The following is a 22,064-nucleotide window of genomic DNA, read 5'->3' as shown; positions in this document are numbered from 1 at the left end:
GTCTACATTCTGAGAATGTGGCCAAAACATCAGTCAACTTGTTGATGTGTTGTGTGACATTTTTGCAAACAATTTTCTTTTACTGCTCACTGTTATGTATTTAGTTCAGCCAGAAGATGCAGCATATTCTCCTGAGACATCCACTGCTGAAAGACTTCATCCGTCTCATGTCGTTCTTGACAACACGCCAGTAATCCAAACCATACAATAGAACCGATTTGACATTGCTGTTATGTAGGTGGATATTTGTATTGAGGCTGCTCTGCTCAGACCTCCAGGTGGGATGAGTTGGGCAAATGCACAATGTGGGGTTTTTGGCTTAGTTTTAGAGATCTTCCATCTGGGAGAACAGGCTCCACTGGATACCTCTGGGTTTATATGATGTGGTTTTGGTCATGATGCAGTCAATGGTAATAAGGAAGAGTATCTGAGGGATGAAGGAACACTGTGATCTGAACTGTTTATTGTGTTGTACTTGGCGTTATTGTAATCCTTTACCATCAAACCATCACTTTTCTGTGTTATCATGTTTGGTTCAGCAGATATGAAGGAAAATATACATTGCTATATGGTGGAAAATAAAAATGGTCGCCACAACCGCCAAGAGGCCGTTTAAGCGATGGCTCCCTTTCTGAAAGTGTACAGGACCCATAACTGTTATGAATAAGTTAACAGAATTTTCAAACATCACCTGGACTAGTAAGAAAATAGCAATATGTGTCCTTTTGCCAGCAGACCAGGTTGCACTCAAGACTCTCCTCCACTCCCGTTCCCCCTCAGTCTCCTCACGTGTGTAGGAATGATTTGTTTTTCCAACTCCTCTTTTTATACCGTCTTGTTTACACACTTATTCTGAGAATAAATCAAGGTCAGCACACAAAGCCACCACATAGCCACTAAGATTAATTATAATGCAAATACTCCTGCATCTGGAACACTAGGCTGACAGACACTGACATGCCAAACAATACACAATGCAAACACACACAAACACACACATAGAGTGCGCTGTCTGGTCTCTCCATTCTCGTTCTCTCTCTCATTTGCTCTCTCTATTCAGTGTGTCAGACCAGAGTGAAACAGGATTGAAAGATCATCCATCAGGGGTTATCTAAGGCACTGCATCTCAGTGCAAGAGGCATCACTACAGTCCCTGGTTCAAATCCAGGCTGTATCACATCCGACCGTGATTGGGAGTCCCATAGGGCGGCCCACAATTGGCCCAGCATCGTCCCGGTTTGGCCGGGGTAGGTCGTCATTGTACATTTTGTTATTAACTGACTTGCTTAGTTAAATACAGGTTAAATAAAAAAAAACAAAAATAAAAATCTCTACACCAGCCCTCCTTTCAATTCTCTCACATCTGTGTGTGTGTGGGTGTTACTAAATTTATAGTTTTACTGCTTCTATTATCTGTGTGCGTGTGTGTGTTCTTGAGTGCATGTAGTGTGTGACATGTGTCTAGTATTATCGTTATTTCGAACTGTGTGTAAATGCGTGCATGCTCCTGGTAAATTTGTCAGAGACTTCAAAGCGCAAGCCGCCTCCCTCCTTGATGAGCGAGCTATTCCGATGTTTATCATGACCAGCATTTCAACTCAGGAGCCTCACAAAAAAACATCAAGGGATGGAGGGATAACAGGATAAAAAGGAAGAGAGAAAACAGTGTGGGAATAATATTGCAAATAGAAATAGTTTCCGGTTCCCTGGGGACACTGACGTGAGAGAGAGGTGCCGTATCAGCCCTGTCTGTTAATCTGTTTGTGATCAAAACTGTCTGTCTGTGTCTGTGTGTTCCAGATGGTACATTCAGCATCAGTATGCTACTGGCACTCTTACTGTCAGGGTTCATTGTTAATGTAGCCCTTTCCTGCGATCAAATGACCCAGTGGCCTCATGGGTGGAATGTTATTCATATTTTTCAGAATTTCAGAATTAATAAACTTTTATTTGTTTTACGCCTAAAATCTGGTGTTTTTATGTCAAACAGTTGTGTTATATTTCAGTCTTCTGTGATGTATACAAAGATTAATATTGGGATGCACAATCAAAATGTAATACATCTCAACTCTATATCTGACATGGTACAGGTGTCTTCTTTTTGTAAGCCAATAACCATGTGAGGTGTATACTTTTGTTTCAAAGTACATTTGTTTAAGACTACCAAGGAGCACTCTGTGTGACCCCTAATTTTGTATTTTATTTTTTTACATTCTTTTATTAAAGTTAACTAGGCGAGTCAGTTAAGAACAAATTGTTATTTACAATGACGGCATACCAAAAGGCAAAAGGCCTCCTGCGGGGACGGGGGCTGGGATATTTTTTTATATATATACATATATACATATAAATATAGGAACATAACACACATCACAACAAGAGAGACAACACTACATAAATAGAGACCTAAGACAACAACATAGCAAGAGCACAACACACCATGGTAGCAACACAATATGGCAGCAGCACAAAACATGGTACAAACATTATTGGGCACAGACAACAGCACAAAGAGCAAGAAGGTAGAGACAACAATACACCATGTAAAGCAGCCACAACAGTCAGTAAGAGTGTCCATGATTGAGTCTTTGAATGAAGTTAAAACTGTCCAGTTTGAGTGTTTGTTGCAGTTCGTTCCAGTCGCTAACTGCAGTAAACTGAAAAGAGGAGCAACCCAGAGATGTGTGTGCTTTGGGCACCTTTAACAGAATGTGACTGGCAGAACAGGTGTTGTATGTGGAGGATGAGGGCTACAGTAGATATCTCAGATAGGGGGGAGTGAGGCCTAAGAGGGTTTTATAAATAAGCATCACTTTTTTTAGCACACTGCAGTAAAATTAAGAGGTATTGAGAGACTTAAGTAAATTACGGAAAGGTATAAAGAAATATAATCAACAACATTGAGTGCTGTACAATACAGTAATACAATATAGTAACAGACACATTTTTTATGTATCTTATTCTGTATTTTTTTTTAATAATGGTCAAAATTTTAGGATGTTCATCCTTCTGGCAGATCGCTCGAGATTGACTTCGAAATTGGATGTCTGCCCATGTCGTGAGGACGTCGGGAAATGCCTTTAAAGCAGCCCACTAGGGGCAACAGCGAGCACTATTACCATCAAGTGGACAGAGGTGGTGGATGGGTTTAATCCCATGACTCCGGATCTGAAGTGGTAGACACAAATGTTTTATTTCTTTGTTTTAACCCTATCCCAAACCTTAACTCTTACCTTAGATATTTGGAATGAATGCCTAAATGTATCCCATTACACTTGTACCCATATATGGGTTGAAAATATCAGATTTGGGCAGTGATAAACTCCTAAATTTGAATGCAGTGGCTGTACAGTAACATGCTATAATTGATGTCAGGCTCTGCGCTTCACAATGCTGTATGGGTTTTGACTGACGGCTGCTCTGAACTTGAGCACCGCACGCTACAAGAAGTTGCCCCCATTCACTCATGATATTTGGGCTTCTTTTGGTAATGTTTTGTTGTCAAGTGAGGGAAATGCTATAAATTAAGAAGATTCTGTGTATTTTTAAGGATGAAACATTGAGGAGTATAATAAATACAGTTTTGATGTCATACAAGTAAGCCAAACACACTTGAGTCCAAATTTCCATATCATAAAACAATGGCAAATACATTTTCAACAATTATGATCACTATGTTTGATGTACAGTTACAAGATGACATGATGTCATACCCTGGGTTGTTCTGAAAAGAATGATCCTATGTTTGTCTATTGCAGGTATTCCCAAACTGGGGTACACACAATGATATCGGGGGTACGCCAAATAAAAATGTAATTAACGTAAATAAAACATTTTTACATTTTTATAAATGTTTAAATATTATTCTTCACATTTTCCAACGGGGCTATACCTTTTGGTGAGGTTTCTTTCTCGCCTGAGTGGCCTCAATGCTAAACATAAAATTAAACCATCTAGTGTTCAGCAAAATAACAACACCATGTCAAATATAGGTCGCCTAATCAAATAATTAACATCCAATCAAATAACCCGTTAGTCTCTCGTGGGAATTCCACTATCGGTCCATATGTAGCCAAACATAGCTGCTGCTCATGTTGGTATCTGTACTGATGGCGTAAAAGCCATGACAGGGAGAGTGGAGTGGTAACGCTCGTGCAAACATTTGCTCCCGACGCAACCTGAGTACACTGCAGCATCCACCGAGAGGCCCTTGCTGGCAAGGGAATGCCTGACAGCTTGAATGATATTTTGGACACAACAGTGAAAATTGTTAACTTTGTTAATTAAAGCAAGGCCCCTGAACTCTCCTGTATTTTCTGCACTATGCAATGACATGGGTAGTGACCATGTAAAGCTTTTACACAGTGCGCTGGTTATCAAGGGGCAAACTATTGACACATTATTTTCTTTACTGACTATAATCTTCACCAATTTGGGTGATGTTTTTTCTCTCCTGACTGATCTGAATCTAGGATTACATGAACTCTCCGCAACTATATTCAATACTGGGGACAGAATTGAGGTTATGATTAAGAAGTGTGAGCTCTTCTCAGTCTGCATTAACAACACACAGGTCTTTCCATCATTGTATGATTTCTTTGTGTGCAAATGAACTCAAGCTTACGGACAATGTCAAATGTGATATAGCGATGCACCTGAGTGAGTTGGGTGTGTAATAACGCAGGTAATTTCCTCAAACGGATTACACAAAAAAAAGGATTCATTATCCCTTTCATGGCCTGCCTCCAGTCCACTTACCAATATCTGAACAAGAGAGCCTCGGCGAAAATGCAGAAAGCTGTTCTGTGAAAATTGAGTTTAATCAGAAACCACTGCCAGATTTCTGGATTGGGCTGCACTCAAGAGTATTCTGCCTTGGCAAATCGGCTGTTAAAACTTCTTATGGCTGGGGGGTAGTAGTGAGTAGCTTGGATGAATTAGGTGCCCAGAGTAAACTGCTTGCTACTCCTGTCCAGAAGAATATGCATATTATTAGTAGATTTGGATAGAAAACACTCTGGCGTTTCTAAAACTGTTTGAATGATGTCTGTGAGTATAACATAACTCATATGGCAGTCAAAAACCTGAGACAAAATCCAACCAGGAAGTGGGAAATCTGAGGTTTGTAGGCTTTCAAGTGTTTGCCTATCCAATATAGAGTGTAAAATTTGGTCCGATTACACTTCCTAAGGCTTCCACTAGATGTCAACAGTCTTTAGAACCTTGTTTCAGGCTTCTACTGTGAAGGGGGAGCGAATAAGAGCTGTTTGAATCAGGGGTCTGGCAGAATGCCAAGTCAAGCGCGCGCCCGTGAGAGTGAGCTGCGTTCCTTTTAATTTCTAAAGACAAAGGAATTGTCCGGTGGAAACATTTTTGAAGATTTATATTAAAAACATACTAAAGATTGATTCTATACATCGTTTGACATGTTTCTACAAACTGTAATATAACTTTTTTGACTTTTCGTCTGGACAAAGTGCCTGCGCCTCTTGAATTTGGATTAGTGAACTAAACACGCAAACAAAAGGAGGTATTTGGACATAAATGATGGGCTTTATCGAACAAAACAAACATTTATTGTGGAATTGGGATTCCTGGGAGTGCATTCCGATGAAGATCATCAAAGGTAAGTGTATATTTATAACGCTATTTCTGACTTCTGTTGACTCCACAACATGGCCGGTATCTGTATGGCTTATTTTGGTGCCTGAGCGCTGAAATCTGACACAGTGGGTTGCATTAAGGAGAAGAATATCTTTAAGACACTGATGCCCTTTGCAACCACGTACCTACAGTTGAAGTCAGAAGTTTACATGCACCTTAGCCAAATACATTTAAACTAAATTTTCACAATTCCTGACGTTGAGTCCTAGTAAGAATACCCTGTTTTAGGTCAGTTAGGATCACCACTTTATTTTAAGAATATGAAATGTCAGAATAATAGTAAAGAGAATGATTTATTTCAGCTTTTATTTCTTTCATCACATTCCCAGTAGGTCAGAAGTTTACATACACTCAATTAGTATTTGGTAGCATTGCCTTTAAATTGTTTAACTTGGGTCAAACTTTTCGGGTAGCCTTCTACGAGCTTCCCACAATAAATTGGATGAATTTTGGCCCATTCCTCCAGACAAAGCTGCTGTAACTGAGTCAGGTTTGTAGGCCTCCTTGCTCGCACATGCTTTTTCAGTTCTGCCCACACATTTTCTATAGAATTGAGGTCAGGGCTCAGTGATTGCCACTCCAATACCTTGACTTTGTTGTCTTTAAGCCATTTTGCCACAACTTTGGAAGTATGCTTCGGGTCATTGTCCATTTGAAAGACCCATTTGCGACCAAGCTTCAACGTCCTGACTGATTTCTTGAGATGTTGCTTCAATATATCCACATAATTTTTCTTCCTCATGAAGCTATCTATTTTGTGAAGTGCACCAGACCCTCTTGCAGCAAAGCACCCCCACAACATGATGCTGCCACCCCCGTGCTTTACGGTTGGGAGGGTGTTCTTCGGCGTGCAAGCCTCCCCTTTTTCCTCCAAGCATAACGATGGTCATTATGGCCAAACAGTTCTATTTTTGTTTCATCAGACCAGAAGACATTTCTACAAAAAGTACGATCTTTGTCCCCATGTGCAGTTGCAAACCATAGTCTGGCTTTTTTTATGGCGGTTTTGGAGCAGTGGTTTCTTCTTTGCTGAGCGGCCTTTCAGGTTATGTCGATATAGGACTAGTTTAACTGTGGATAAAAAATACTTTTGTACCTCTTTCCTCCAGCATCTTCACTGTAATTGTCTGCATCATTTCCAATCCCCCATATTTTTGGGGTAAATATATATATCTATACACGCATGCATATATAGATATACACATACACATACCTATATAGACATACATACTTTTTTAAAGAATATACCTTTATTATTATTCCCGCAAACCCTACCGCCAATAACCTAAATGGAGTAAACTAATAAACACTTCTGACTTCTGCTTCTACCTTCAATCCATACATCTTATACACATTCTACAGAGACAGTCTACTTTACAGTAGTTCTCTCTTGTTTGTTCTTAGTCCTTCCTCTATTTCTGATGTCCATTCAGTTTGATTTCTATCATATCATATTTTAGAACAGCTATTTATGTTGGCAATAGAACAAGCTTTCAAATTATGCCACCTGACCCAGATTGCGGTTTATAATGGGCCGTAAACAACAACAGTAATTGTGGGATGGCGGGGATGCAAAACAACAAAACAAGAGTGCTTGCTCTAGTCCCTCAATGGCACAGCTAGGAGGGTTCAATGAAGCACCTTATTGTTGACGACTTCTTTATGTCATAAAAATGTATCGCAATTACTTAGGAACTCCTTGGAGTGGTGTGGCCACTTGGAGACACAATTTACTCCTTTCATTCAGACCCTTGTCATTTTTTTAGTCTTATGTTGCATGTACCCCAAATTTTCCAGGAATGTTATTATTATGCTACTAAGTGTATCCAGAATATTGTCCATTTTTGTTATCAACAAACGCAGCAAAAAGTATAGTAAATATAACATGCACATAAAATCAACAGTGTAGTGTCCTCATCTTTGGTCTAATAATGTTTCCACTATTTCGAAACTGTTCCATTTCAATTGCTATCATGCTTATGCATATGCGTTTCATATGCATTTCTTCTGTAAGAAACATTTCCATTTATCCCAGGCCATATAGGCCAATTCCCACCAGTGTCAAGGGTTCATGTTTTAACCCTATCCAAAACATTAACCTTTCATTTTTAAATGTAACCAACTTTACATTTGAGGTTGGGGAAATGTAATGATGCTGAGCAGGGTCAGTCAACCCAGGGTGTTGGAGCAACTTTGAAATTTGGAGAAATGTGGAAAAACATCCGAATCTGAAGTCAAATGGGTAAATCCATGAGATCTTGTTGCATTCTTAACAGAGCAGAGACATGTTGGTAAGCTTTTTTCTTTTTTTACTGAGGAGGCACGGTGAAACCATGATGTTGCCAGATATTTCCGATTCCCCTGCCACATAACCCACATTTATCAGTGGAGCCTGTATTATTGAAAGTTCATATGTAGTATGTGTACTGAATATGGTTGAAACGTGGTCTACATTTAGATTTTCCTTCGGGAGTATGAACAGTGCACTGACTCTTTGGCCCAAATGTGTGTGTAAAAGTCTAACTTTGTTCTCCCTCCTCTCCAGTCAGTGAGTCGATGCAGGGTTCCAATTACATATTGACTGTTGGAGTTTCCCTAGAAATAATGGGGTGGACCAAAGAATAATATTTTCCAAGATTATTATGCATATTCATATACATTTTTGTCTCTCTCTCCCTTTCCACTATCTCCCTTCCCTTCTCAATTTCAATTTTCAAATTCAATTTAAGGGCTTTATTGGCATGGGAAACGGGTTATGTTTACATTGCCAAAGCAAGTGAAATAGATCATTAAAAAAAAGTGAAATAAACAATAAAAAATGAACAGTGAGCATTACACTTACAAAAATGTAATATTATAGTGTTGTAATGATGTGCAAATAGTCTCTCTCTCTCTGTCTCTCTCTCTCTCTCTCCCCCTCTCTCCCTTTCTTTCTCTCTCTCCCCTTTGCTCTCTCCCTCTCTCTCCCCCTCTCTCTTCCCCCCTCTCTCTTCCCCCCTTCTCTCTCCAACCCTCTCTTTCCCATACAGCGTGTGAGGTGGGTTTCTATAAGCCAATGGCAGGTGATGGGTTGTGTGGGAGGTGTCCTCTACAAAGCCACTCAGAGACCAGAGCTGCCCTCTACTGTCCCTGTGACTCCAGCCACTACAGGGCCCCTACAGACCCCCCCTGCCGCACCCTGCACAAGTACATAACTCACAAATTCACACAGGCATGCACACACACAGACCGAATAATCCACTACACATGTAGGTCCACCTCTCTTACACATGGCCTGGGTGACCTGGGTGATTTGGTTAACTGGGCATATGCTACATTTCTATGATTATTTATTTGAATTTCCCCTTTAGAGGGCCTCTCTAAACACTAGATGAACATAAACATCTGAAAGAGAAAATAGAAGCACATTCCACTGGTTCAGGTGCTAATCATGAAGAAAAACATGCAAATATACACCACTTTCTCTCTCTTCTCCCTTCAAATTGTTCTCCTCCGTCTCTTGTTCTCTTTCTCCTCTCCTTAGGCCCCCCAACAGCTCCAGTAAACATGATATCGTCGGTTAACGGTACGTCAGTGAATCTGGAGTGGGGTCGACCGATGGACTCGGGGGGTCGCAGTGACCTGCTGTACAGCGTGCTCTGTCAGAAGTGCTCTGGGGAAGGGGGGCAGTGTGAGGACTGTACAGCAGGGATGGGATCAACCAGTGTGGGAGAGGGGATGGGAGGAGAGGGTGGAGGGATGGTGGACCGCTCTGGGGTGGTCCCGGTGCGGTTTGTTCCCCGGCAGAGCTTGCTGACCGAACCCTGGGTTACCGTTCTAAACCTGGTTGCCCACGCCAACTATACCTTCCGTATCCTAGCGATGAATGCGGTGACTCACCTAAGCAATGAGCCAGCGCCCTTCATATCTGTCAACATCACCACGAACCAGGCAGGTAGGGGACACCTGTATCGATTTAAAACATATAAATGTATGCATGTAGGCTGTTTTACCTGTGGATCAAACACATACAGTTTACACATTAAAAATAACATCTCAACAGCTAGGCTGCATGATACATACAGTGCATTCAGAAAGTATTCAGACCACATTTTGTTATGTTACAGCCTTATTCTAAAATGGATTAAACAAAACATTTTCCTCATCTACTTGCAACCAATAACCGATATTGGCAAAGAGAAAAATGTATTACAAATAAAAAACAGAAATACCTTATTTACATAAGCATTCCTACCCTTTGCTATGAGACTCGAAACAGGTGCAACCTGTTTCCATTGATCATTCTTCTGTTATGACTTCTATGAATGGTGAGTGGAGGAGTCAAGCAGAGAGCAGGTGAATCCGTACGTGGATCTTTTATTCCAAAGACAGTGGAGACACGGACATGCAAAACACAAGGGCGCATGAAACAACCCGTCCATAATATGCAGGACTAAAACTGTCCGGAAAAATAGAGATCACACTAATACACCAACACCAATAAACAGAGAACAAGCCCGCACAATACCCAGCAGGCCTAGTGCCCTTAAATAGCCTACAAACAAAACTAACTCAAAACAGGTGTAACCAATTAGACCCAATTAACAGAAACAACAACTCTGATGCCACAGAGCCAGGACCGGCTGGTAGCCCAGTACGCATTCAAATGGTGACATGTTCGTGGATGAGTGACGAAGTGAGTTCTGGGCCAACTCTGCCTACGGGACGTACCTCGCCCATTCTCCTGGCCGGTCCTGGAAATACAACCTCAGAAACCTACCCACTTCCTGGTTTACTCTCTCCACCTGCCCATTACTTTCGGGGTGATAACCAGAGGTAAGGCTGACCGAGACCCCCAGACGCTCAATAAACGCCCTCCAAACCCGGGACGTGAACTGGGGACCTCGATCAGATACGATGTCCTCTGGAACCCCGTAGTGCCGGAAGACGTGGGTAAATAGAGCCTCAGCAGTCTGTAGGGCCGTAGGGAGACCAGGCAATGGGAGGAGACGGCAGGACTTAGAGAACCGATCCACAATGACCAGAACGGTAGTGTTCCCCTGAGATGAGGGAAGATCAGTAAGAAAATCTACCGAGAGATCTGGGAGGGGTTGTAACTTCCCTCTAGGCAGATGCCTAGGACCCTTACTCTGAGCGCATACCGAACAGGAAGAGACATAGAGCTTCACATCCTTAGCTAAGGTGGGCCACCAGTATTTCCCCCTAAGACCCCGCACTGTCCTATCAATCCCCGGATCAATTTATTACGGACACCAAGCGGCACGTACCTAAGACCTGTCGGACACTGTGAAGGCGCAGGTTCAATCCCTCAACGCCCGCTCGATGTCTGCGTCCACCTCCCATACCACCGGGGTCAACAGCTTAGAGGCTGGAAGGATGGGAGTGGGATCGATGGACCGGTCCTTGGTGTCATAGAGACGGGACAGCGCGTCGGCCTTAGTGTGAAGGAAACCTGGTCTATAAGAGATCGTAAATCTAAAGCGTGTAAAGAACATGGCCCACCTAGCCTGACACGGATTCAGTCTCCTCGCTGCTCGAATATACTCCAGATTGCAGTGGTCAGTCCAGATGAGGAAAGGGTGTTTAGCCCCCTCTAGCCAGTGTCTCCACACCTTCGGGGCTTTTACCATAGCTAGTAACTCCCGGTCCCCCACATCATAGTTCCGCTCCGCCAGACCCAGCTTCTTGGAAAAGAAAGTGCAGGGACGGAGCTTCGGTGGCGTGCCCGAGAGCTGTGACAGCATGGCTCTAACCCCAGCCTCGGACGCATCCACCTCCACTATGAATGCTAACGAAGGGTCCGGATGCGCCAACATGGGAGCTTCAGTAAACAGCGCCTTCAACTGGTTGAAGGCTCCATCAGCCTCGGCCGATGTGGTTCTGCATGCTCCGACACACAGCTAATGAGGTAAGAGAGATCTGAGCAACACATGTGTCCCCTTCAGCAGTGAGGTAATGGGCGCCGCTACTTGGCCAAAACCCCGGATAAACCTCTGGTAGTAATTGGCAAACCCTAAAAACCTCTGCACCTCCTTTATCGTGGTAGGAGTCGGCCAATTACGCACGGCGTTAACGCGGTCACACTCCATCACCACCCCCGAGGTGGAAATGCGATAACCCAGGAAGGAAAAGGCTTGTTTGGAGAACACACATTTCTCAGCCTTGACGTATAGGTCGTGCTCCAGCAGTCGCCCAAGGACCTTGTGCACCAGGGAGACATGCGCGGCGCGTGTGGCAGAATAAATCAAGATGTCATCAATATAGACTACCACAACATTCTCGTGCAAGTCCCTGAGAATCTCATCTACGAAGGATTGGAAGATGGCTGGAGTATTCTTCAACCCATACGGCATGACGAGGTACTCATAGTGGCCTGATGTGGTACTAAACTCTGTTTTCCACTCGTCTCCTCCCCGAATGCGCACCAGATTATACGCGCTCCTGAGGTCCAGTTTTGTGAAGAAACACGCTCCGTGGAATGATTCCACCACCGTAGTGATGAGGAGTAGTGGATAACTAAATCCCACTGTGATCGAATTGAGACTTCGATAATCAATGCACGGACGCATAGGGAGCCTGTTTTCTATTGTGTTTCGTGGGTGATTGTTTTCTGTTTTCTGTTGTGTGTCTGCACCAGCCAGAACTGTTTTCGGTTGTCGGTTTATTGTTTTGTTCAGTGTTCAAGTTCTTTATTAAAAGATGCACCTTGGTCTTCTTCTCCTTCCACCGACGACGACCGTTACATATATTGACATTTTGTAGTTGGGCGGCCACCTTGTGCTCCATGGAACATTGATGTATGTATGTTCTGGTTTTCTATTAAAAAAAATAAAAAAATAGTTTCTGTACTTCCTTTTTCCTGCTTTCTGTTCAGCCCCTTCCCAGGTGATTGCCATTCGCCAGGAGAACACCAGTCAGAACAGCGTCACTCTGCAGTGGCACGAGCCTGACCAGCCCAATGGAGTCATACTAGAGTATGACATCAAATACTATGAGAAGGTAGAGTACATACATACATACATACATACATACATACATACATACATACATACATACATACATACATACATACATACATACATACATACATACATACATACATACATACATACATACGTACATACATACATACATACATACATACATACATACATACATACATACATACATACATACATACATACATACATACATACATACATACATACATACATACATACATACATACATACATACATACATACATACATACATACATACATACATACATACATACATACATACATACATACATACATACATACATACATACATACATACATACATACATACATACATACATACATACATACATACATACATACATACATACATACATACATACATATATGCGTGTATGTGTCTCTCTGTCTGTGTTTATGTATGCTGATTGATTCGTGAAAGTGACAGCCTAGCAGCAAAGACAAGTTAATTGCTTTGTGGTTCTGCATGCTCTGACACACAGCTAATGAGGTAAGAGAGATCTGAGCAACACACACACAGACCAGGATCCCCCACAGTGGGGGTGGTCACTGGAGACTTGAGGTTGTGTGTATAGAGTGAATAGTGTCATACACACACACACACACACGCCTGGATAGTACAGACAGATTAGTGTGGCTGCTGTGTGGTTATCTTAATCTGTGCAAACTCCTGGGGTTACAACTGGATAAATCTGCAATATAAACACTGCTTGGGCAGCAGACTGTCTTTATCACAGCTCTCCCTCCACCAGGATAAGGAACAGCAGAGTTACTCCACCCTGAAGGCCAAGGGGACCATGGCCCGGGTGTCTGGCCTGAAGCCTGGTACCAGGTACATTTTTCAGGTCCGGGCCAGAACCTCGGCAGGCTGCGGACGCTTCAGCCAGAATGTGGAGATCCAGACCGGGAAAGCAAGTAAGAGAATGAGAGTAGCACTATTTTAATTTGTAAAATCTCTCACTAGGTTTAGAAGTGCTTTGTATTCTATTGGTGTCTATTGGTGCCAACCTATCTGTAGAGTTTTTACAGACTTTACTGTAATATTTATTGTAGTGTTTTTGCAGACTACTGTAGTATGATATAGTATTCACTATAGTAGTATAGAAAAAACACTACAATAAATACTAACATATTTTAGACAAAAACAATACTATAGTATACTACGGTCTTGTCTGCAAAACACTACAGTGAGTACTATAGCATACTACAGTTATGTACGCAAAAACACTACAGTAAATACTATGGTATACTACAGTAATGTCTTCAAACAGACTGCTGTGAACACTACAGTAATGTCTGCAAAAACACTACAGTGAATACTATAGTATATAAATATAGTAATACTACAGTATACTACAGTATTTATACCATAATATATTATAGTATTTTTTTCATGAGGGACAGAATGGTGCTGGGTTGAAGAGCCATGAATGTCAGTGGGACCAGGAAGCCTTCAGACAATCCCTTACTGTTATAGATCTGTGCTTTGTGTGAGGGCCACCCCTGTCAGGAAAGCTGCTGCTGCAGACCTAAGCCTCAAAGAGCACTGAACACACACACACACTCACACAAACTGGTTGTGTTGTTGTGTGTCCAGTTCCTCCCCGCTACGACACTATGACCATCATCTGGATCTGTATGGCGCTGGTCTCTGGCCTCGTCACCTTCCTGGCCATCGTCATCTGCAGGAAACGGCAAGGCAACCCTTTCTTACACTACACCACTACCCGTGATGTGGACGAGTCCTCTCTGACTCTACGTCACTCATATACGTATGTGGAATATTTTTTTACTCTACCTTAATAAGGGTTCAAGTAAATTATACCATTGTCTCCATAGGATTCATTTATTTTATCATCAACATTCATATTAGTATTTTCTTTTTTTTATCCATAATCTGTCTCTGATGTTGTATACGCATATGCATTGATATCCATAGGATGACCTCTAATCCCCTCTTGAGGGATTCTGTAGCTCAGTTGGTAGGGCATGGCTCTTGCCATTCCAAGATAGTGGGTTTGATTCCTGGGACCACCCATCCATAAATAACGTATGCAAACATGACTGTAAGGTGGATTTGATAAAAGACTTTTATAAATGGATTAAATAAATGTACCTCCATAGGCTCCAGTGCTACAGTAACTGTCTATTTTCAGTCCAACAGTCCCACAATCCCACAGCACAGGAAACCAAGGAGATGGTCTCTAACTTTGTTCCACTAATGCTTTTAAATAGCCAAGAGTAGTTCTCACTCTAGAGTATGGCATGTGTTTGTTAGCAGTGGAAAGTCAGGTCATCTCCCAGAGTTTCTGCATGGGTAATGTTCAGATCCAGTTTTGTACTTCTAAACAGTCAGTTTAATTATTACGGCTGTTCATGTTAGTTAAATAATAATGCGAATGTTTTCACTTATCCCTCTCCTTCTCTCTTTTGATGTCTAGAATTTACATCTTCCACAAATAATTTGTGGATTTATTACCAACTTCAATGCATGTTAGCGTTTTCAAGCGGAGTCTGAAAGATAGAATGAGAGGAAAACCATGAGAAGTGTGGTGTATCCCCGTGTGACTCTAAACTATTCTAAACTACTGTTTGATATACAGACACTGTGGCTATAGCAAGGCCTTCCAGGACTCTGATGAGGAGAAGATGCACTACCAGAATGGCCATGGTATGTTTGTATTATTATTATTACTGGTATATTTTTATTGCCATGTGTTATTATACAACCCCCCCCAGCCTTCACTCTAGTAACTTGCCTGTTTAAATAAAGGTAAATAAAATACAATCATTTTCATCCTCAGTGTACACAGTTCACTTCCCGTTTGATTCAGATTTATTGAGGTACAAAATCTCAGTACTGCAGTCTCTCTCTCCCTCCTCTCCCTATGTCTCTCTCTCTCCCTCCTCTCCCTATGTCTCTCTCTCTCCCTCCTCTCCCTATGTCTCTCTCTCTCCCTCCTCTCCCTATGTCTCTCTCTCTCTCTCCTCTCCCTATGTCTCTCTCCCTCCTCTCCCTATGTCTCTCTCTCTCCCTCCTCTCCCTATGTCTCTCTCTCTCCCTCCTCTCCCTATGTCTCTCTCTCTCCCTCCTCTCCCTATGTCTCTCTCTCTCTCTCCTCTCCCTATGTCTCTCTCCCCCTCCTCTCCCTATGTCTCTCTCTCTCCCTCCTCTCCCTATGGCTCTCTCTCTCTCCTCTCTCTCCCTCTCCTCCCTATGTCTCTCCCTCCTGTCTCTCTCTCTCCCTCCTCTCCCTATGTCTCTCTCTCTCCCTCCTCTCCCTATGTCTCTCTCTCTCTCCCTCCTCTCCCTATGTCTCTCTCCCTCCTCTCCCTATGTCTCTCTCTCTCCCTCCTCTCCCTATGTCTCTCTCTCTCCCACCCTCCCTTTTCTCTCGCTGTCTCTCTCTGTATCTCTTTCTCTTTCTGTGTCTCTCTCCCCCTCTCTTTCTCCCTCGCTTTCCTGTGACAGTCTCATGTAAGCATATTGTTTCCATCCAGTGGTATGTGACCCTATGCTAATGTTGTTTATTTTAGTGTCATTCCCCGACGTGCGATTCTACATCGACCCACACACCTACGAGGACCCCTGCCAGGCCGTCCACGAGTTTGCCCGAGAAATTGAAGCTTCCAGGATCAGAATAGAGAAAGTCATTGGGTCAGGTAAACTGAAAATCATTGGCTGAAGTAAAGGCTGCGGTGTGCAGCGGAGAGGAATGGCACAGTGGAATCAGAGCGTTGCATGGGGCTGTCAATCAAACACAGAGACACACAGGGAATAATAACATCACACTGGCAAAGCAGGACATAGTAGGCGTTATAATCATGGCTGTTAACAATGACCTTTAGGGTTGTAGTTGTTGATAAGACACATTAGACAGAAAGGGAAAGGGGAAGGAATGTAATGATGTGTTCTGTGACTTTTCAAAGCACAAAGCAGGAGATGAGATTAGGAAACAATTTATTTTTGTTCGAATTAATCTATCACTCAATGAATAGATTAGTCTATATTGTGGTCGTCGGGGAGGAGTACACCTAAACGTGTGTGTGTGTGCAGGTGAGTTTGGGGAGGTGTGTTACGGGCGGATGCGTCTCCCAGGGAAGAGAGACATTCCCGTGGCTTTGAAGACACTGAAGGCAGGATACAGTGACAAGCAGAGGAGGGACTTCCTGGCTGAGGCATCAATCATGGCCCAGTTTGACCACCCTAACATCATTCACCTGGAGGGAGTGGTCACACGCAGTAAGATTCCATTTGATTTGATTCATCTCCATTTTCAGTTTGATGCAATTCAATGTCTTTGCTGTGTATGAATTCAATTCAAGAAGAAAGTACATACGCCCATAGAAATAAGAATTAATAGAATGGGCTATCCCCCTCCGTCCCTTACTCCCTTCCCTTACCCCCCTCCGTCCCTTACTCCCTTACTCCCTTACTCCCTTACTCCCTTACCCCCTCCGTCCCTTACTCCCTTACCCCCTTACCCCCTCCTTCCCTTACCCCCTCCCCTTACTCCCTTACTCCCTTACCCCCTCCGTCCCTTACCTTCCCTTACCCCCTCCCCTCCTTACTCCCTTACTCCCTTACCCCCTCCATCCCTTACCTTCCCTTACCCCCTCCCCCTTACTCCCTTACTCCCTTACCCCCTCCGTCCCTTACTCCCTTACACCCCTCCATCCCTTACCTTCCCTTATCCCCCCCCTTACTCCCTTACTCCCTTACCCCCCTCCGTCCCTTACTCCCTTACACCCCTCCATCCCTTACCTTCCCTTACCCCCTCCTTCCCTCATTCACCCTACCTTACTCCTCCCTCCCTCCCTCTCTCCCCCCTCACTATTTTACCCTCCTTCCCCCTCCCTCCTTACTCCCTTCCCTCCCTCCCTTCCTATTTTACCCCCCCCCAGGTAAACCAGTCATGATCATCACTGAGTACATGGAGAATGGATCTCTGGACTCTTTCCTGAGGGTTTGTTGCTTTTTAAAGGATTTCATATTTTTTTCTCATACCCTCTCACTCTCCCTCTCTCCCACTCTCTCTCTCTCTCTCTTTCTTTCTCTTGTAGAGAAATTATTTTTGAAGCACTTGACATCTGAAATCTCAATCAATATGCCTCTAGCTAACACTACAATCTCTCTCAATCTCAATCCCCGTTCTTCTCCTCCTCATCTCCTCCTCTCAGAGACATGATGGTCAGTTCACTATAATCCAGTTGGTGGGTGTGATGCGTGGCATCGCGGCGGGTATGACCTACCTGGCAGACCTGGGCTACATCCACCGTGACCTGGCAGCTCGTAACATCCTGGTGAACAGCAACATGGTGTGTAAGGTGTCTGACTTCGGCCTGTCCAGAGTCCTGGAGGACGATCCTGATGCAGCATACACCACCAGCGTGAGTTCACACTCTCATGATACATTCTAAAACTCTAAGATGTACTAGATCATAAAACTGTTGTAGCCCGAGTTCTCTGGTTCTAGTTCTGTTTTCTATTCAGTGGTGATGCCAGTGGTTGTTCTAGTTCTGGTTCTAGTGCGTTTCTGTTCCCTTCAGGGTGGTAAGATTCCAATCCGCTGGACAGCGCCGGAGGCCATCGCCTACAGGAAGTTCTCCTCTTCCAGTGACGTGTGGAGCTATGGCGTGGTCATGTGGGAGGTCATGTCATATGGGGAGAGGCCATACTGGAACCTCACCAACAGAGATGTGAGTGGATTGGAGAGGACACGCACACACACACACACACACAGTATATAGTACATGCAAATCACACATACACTCATAAGAAAACGTGTGTAATGATACCTGCATATCTCTCTCTCTTGCTCTTTCTGTGTGTGTGTGTGTGTGTATAGGTGATAAAGTCAGTAGAGGAGGGCTACAGGCTACCTGCTCCTATGGGCTGTTCAGGTGCTCTACACACTCTCATGCTGGACTGCTGGCAGAAGGACCGCAACGAGAGGCCCCGGTTCTGCCAGATCGTTACAGTTTTAGACAAGCTGATCCGGAACCCGGAGAACCTCAAGTCCATGGACACACTGTGCAGGTGAACAGGCTGCTAGACAGCCATCGCTGGGGCAAACATCGCTTGGGCAATGCATTGTACATTTACATTTACATTTAAGTCATTTAGCAGACGCTCTTATCCAGAGCGACTTACAAATTGGTGCATTCACCTTATGACATTGTCTGGACAACGCACTGCAAATCCACTCTCAACTCATCTGTCAAACATGAGCTGTGGGATAAAGTTACAGCCCAAAGTTTCCTTCAAACTTCCCCGGCTGACGCAAGGGAGACAGGTTGCCTTAAGAGAGCAAGGAACGGCCTTGTTCGTTTTCCAATAAGCTCATCTCTGATAGACATGCGCTCTGTTAAATAAGAGCCTGGCTGTGATATTGACATTGATAGTCCGGGAATCAGAGAGCAGAGTGAAGAGCGGCTCGAGTTAGACTTGGACCTATGTTAAATTGCTTCTTTCAGATCCATGGTCCCATAGAGCTACTGGTGCATGTCGGGGAGATGGAGGGATGAGGAGAAGAGGAGGAGAGGAGGAGGAGGGGGTGTTAAGGATTTTTCTCCGTATTAATCTAGCCAAACCAGCCATCCTGCAATCAGAGCAGCCACCCCTTCTCTATCATTTTAACAGCTATTGATTTTCTGCCTTAGCTGCTAGTGCATTTCAACACCTATTTTCCTCTCCACCTCTTTTTTTCCACATCTCTCCCTTCTGTCTGTGTGTTTGTCCTATCTCCTTTTATTCCTCTTTTCTCTCTTTCTCACTCTTTCTCTCAGGTTAGGCACACCTCCCATGATGGACAGAAGTATCCCAGACTTCAGCAGCTGTAGTTCTGTGGATGAGTGGCTGGACACCATCAAGATGGGCCGATACAAGGACCATTTTGCTGCAGGAGGCTACCTGACCCTAGGCCACGTCATAGGCATGAACCAAGGGTGAGAGGCAAGGCCATAGCATAATTCTCCAATCACATCCACATGTCATTGATGCTTAAGAGTAATTTAGGCTGTCTGATGAGTGTGTTCATGTGTGACTCTGCCCCATCTCTGTGTGTCCTACAGGGATATCCACAGGCTGGGGGTGACACTGATGGGCCACCAGAAGAAGATCATGACCAGTGTACAGCTGATGCGTGTCCAGGTGCTCAACAGAAGTGTGCCCTCGGTGCACGTATAACTTCAGCCTCAAGGCTTCTCCATCCAGCCGGTTTTCAAATCTAGCCCCAGGCTTCTGAGGCCTAGTCGGAACTCATGGGAATTGATCTATGACTATCAGAGAAACTACAATGTCCGGGTGACATTTTGGTTAACTTTTCAAGACCTCTTCTTTGAGAGATTGAAACTTCAAGAGTACAGATATGAAGGGACTTGAGTACCATAGCCTTTGTTTTTCCTATTCAGATATGTTTCATGTCTTGTTTGTAAAAATGTATGGACTGCCTTAATCTCCACAAATGATTTCAATGGTGTTGTATACAAAGAGAGATTCTATTCATATTAATGTATCAGTTAAGTATACGTTACAATGGATCTGAGTGATAGCCTAACATACAGTAAGCGAGAGACTGGCAGGGGCTGGAGCACTGAGCTGTGTCCTGCAGCACACAGCTTCTCCTATGGTTCCCCTGTCTACTTGGCACAAGAAGACCCTGGACCTGAACCTGACAGTGGACAAACAGCAACAACCTACTCGACTCACCAGAAATTCCAAGTCTCCTCCACTAAGAAGGAGGCCAGTTCCAATTTGGCTATGAAAGACTGTTACGGAGTCACAATCTCACACAGTAAACTTTCGAAGGACCCTAGGAGAGAAGCACTGTGTTCTCTCCCTGGTTCAGCTGTGTAGCACACAACTACTGTAGAACAGATGTATGGATGATGACTCATTGTGATTATAGTGTTTTGACTCTGTGGTGGTAAGGACAAAACAAGGAATAGGGAAAGTGCTATATGTGGAATGTTTTTATCTAAATACTCTGAAAAAAATATTATTGACGGTCCTAGTTCCAGTGTGCAATCAAGAGAATGATTTTCTAATGCACCTATGTTTGATTTCTAGTGGTCTATGTCTCTCGTTATTAGAGAAAAAGCTCATTATATTCCCTGAATATGCATTGTATAACTATGGTGACATTTCAATAATGTTTCCACATTTTTCTCCTGAGACACTTTCTTTTTAAACAATGGAGTTCAATAGAAATGCCATATTTTATGAAAGTATGTTTTATTAGATCTATCAATTGACAAACAGCCTTCTGTTTTCTATACCAGTACATACCTACGGTCACTACAACAGGATGTACTAACCTCTGTCTGAAATTAGGGGCTCTATTCAATCAGTATCGATGAATCGTTACAGATTGCTCAATAGGTATTCTAAGGTAATTACGATTAAGTCGAAATATGCAGGGTTTAACGTGAATGCTGTCTCCACTAACGCAGGAACATTGCCTTTACATTTCAATCACGCTGTAACGTTGAACATCCGCAATATGGATTGAATAGAGCCCTAGGTCTATTTGCTCTCAAACCAAATTCAAAAGACAAAAGCTTTTTGCAAAGATTGATGGATCATCCTTGTTTGTCATGTTGAATCATATAATACAAACAGTGACTGAAAAAGCAATAACCCTCTGTCTGCACGACTCAGTGCTGAGTCCACTGCCATGATTCACCTGGGAATAAATAAAATGGGTTTAACACAACTGACCTGTCTTGCTTGGGATGTTGCAGAATGTTTCACATTCCAATTCGGAACACAACACAGTGACTAATGTAGGAATGAATAGAAATTGAACAAAACAGGGTTAGGGTTACAGTAATGGATTTTGGTTTGGTCAGGGTGTGATTTGGGTGGGCATTCTTTGTTCTTTATTTCTTTGTCTCTGTCCGAGTGTGGTTCCCAATCAGAGGCAGCTGTCTATCATTGTCTCTGATTGGGGATCATACTTAGGCAGCCCTTTTCCCTCCTTCTGTGTGGGATCTTGTCTTTGTTTGTGTGCAGGTAGTTTGCACAACGAAGCTATTCGGGTCGTTGTATTCTTTATTGTTTTGTCTTTTCCAAAGTTTCACTTTGTTAATAAATTATGTGGAACTCAAAGTACGCTGCGCCTTGGTCTCATCCTTCATCCGACGACACCCGTGACATAGGGCCTATGTGTGTGGACATGAAGCTTGGGTTAGGGTTGTGGTTAGGGTCTATCCAGGATGTGGGCATGTAGTTTGGGTTATGGTTGGGGTTAGGGTTAGGGTTGATAATAGCTATGTTTTGGGTTGATCCGGAGTGTGACCTATACATTCCATCCCTGGATTTAGGTATGTTTTAAACCATTTCACCAGAAGTTCATTGAAGCTGGGGTTAAGGTT

The 22,064-nt window shown here is 43.3% G+C and overlaps 1 protein-coding gene across 1 annotated transcript in view; it reads left to right on the top strand.

Moving 5' to 3' along the window:
* LOC124031334 (ephrin type-A receptor 8-like) overlaps window positions 1–21,787 on the top strand; it is a 165,253-nt gene extending 143,466 nt beyond the window's left edge. The window contains 15 exon segments of the mRNA XM_046342432.1: window positions 8,694–8,827; window positions 8,829–8,850; window positions 9,188–9,598; window positions 12,539–12,663; window positions 13,439–13,601; window positions 14,284–14,458; window positions 15,290–15,357; window positions 16,224–16,349; window positions 16,744–16,929; window positions 17,592–17,653; window positions 17,868–18,077; window positions 18,237–18,386; window positions 18,536–18,726; window positions 19,476–19,634; window positions 19,761–21,787. Coding sequence (XP_046198388.1) covers window positions 8,694–8,827; window positions 8,829–8,850; window positions 9,188–9,598; window positions 12,539–12,663; window positions 13,439–13,601; window positions 14,284–14,458; window positions 15,290–15,357; window positions 16,224–16,349; window positions 16,744–16,929; window positions 17,592–17,653; window positions 17,868–18,077; window positions 18,237–18,386; window positions 18,536–18,726; window positions 19,476–19,634; window positions 19,761–19,875 — 2,297 coding nt within the window. The 3' untranslated portion in view covers window positions 19,876–21,787.
* Window positions 21,788–22,064: the final 277 nt, after the last annotated feature.

This window comes from Oncorhynchus gorbuscha, linkage group LG03 (genome assembly GCF_021184085.1).
Source record: "Oncorhynchus gorbuscha isolate QuinsamMale2020 ecotype Even-year linkage group LG03, OgorEven_v1.0, whole genome shotgun sequence".
Taxonomy (NCBI): Eukaryota; Metazoa; Chordata; class Actinopteri; order Salmoniformes; family Salmonidae; genus Oncorhynchus; species Oncorhynchus gorbuscha.
This window is presented reverse-complemented; position numbering and strand designations above follow the sequence as displayed.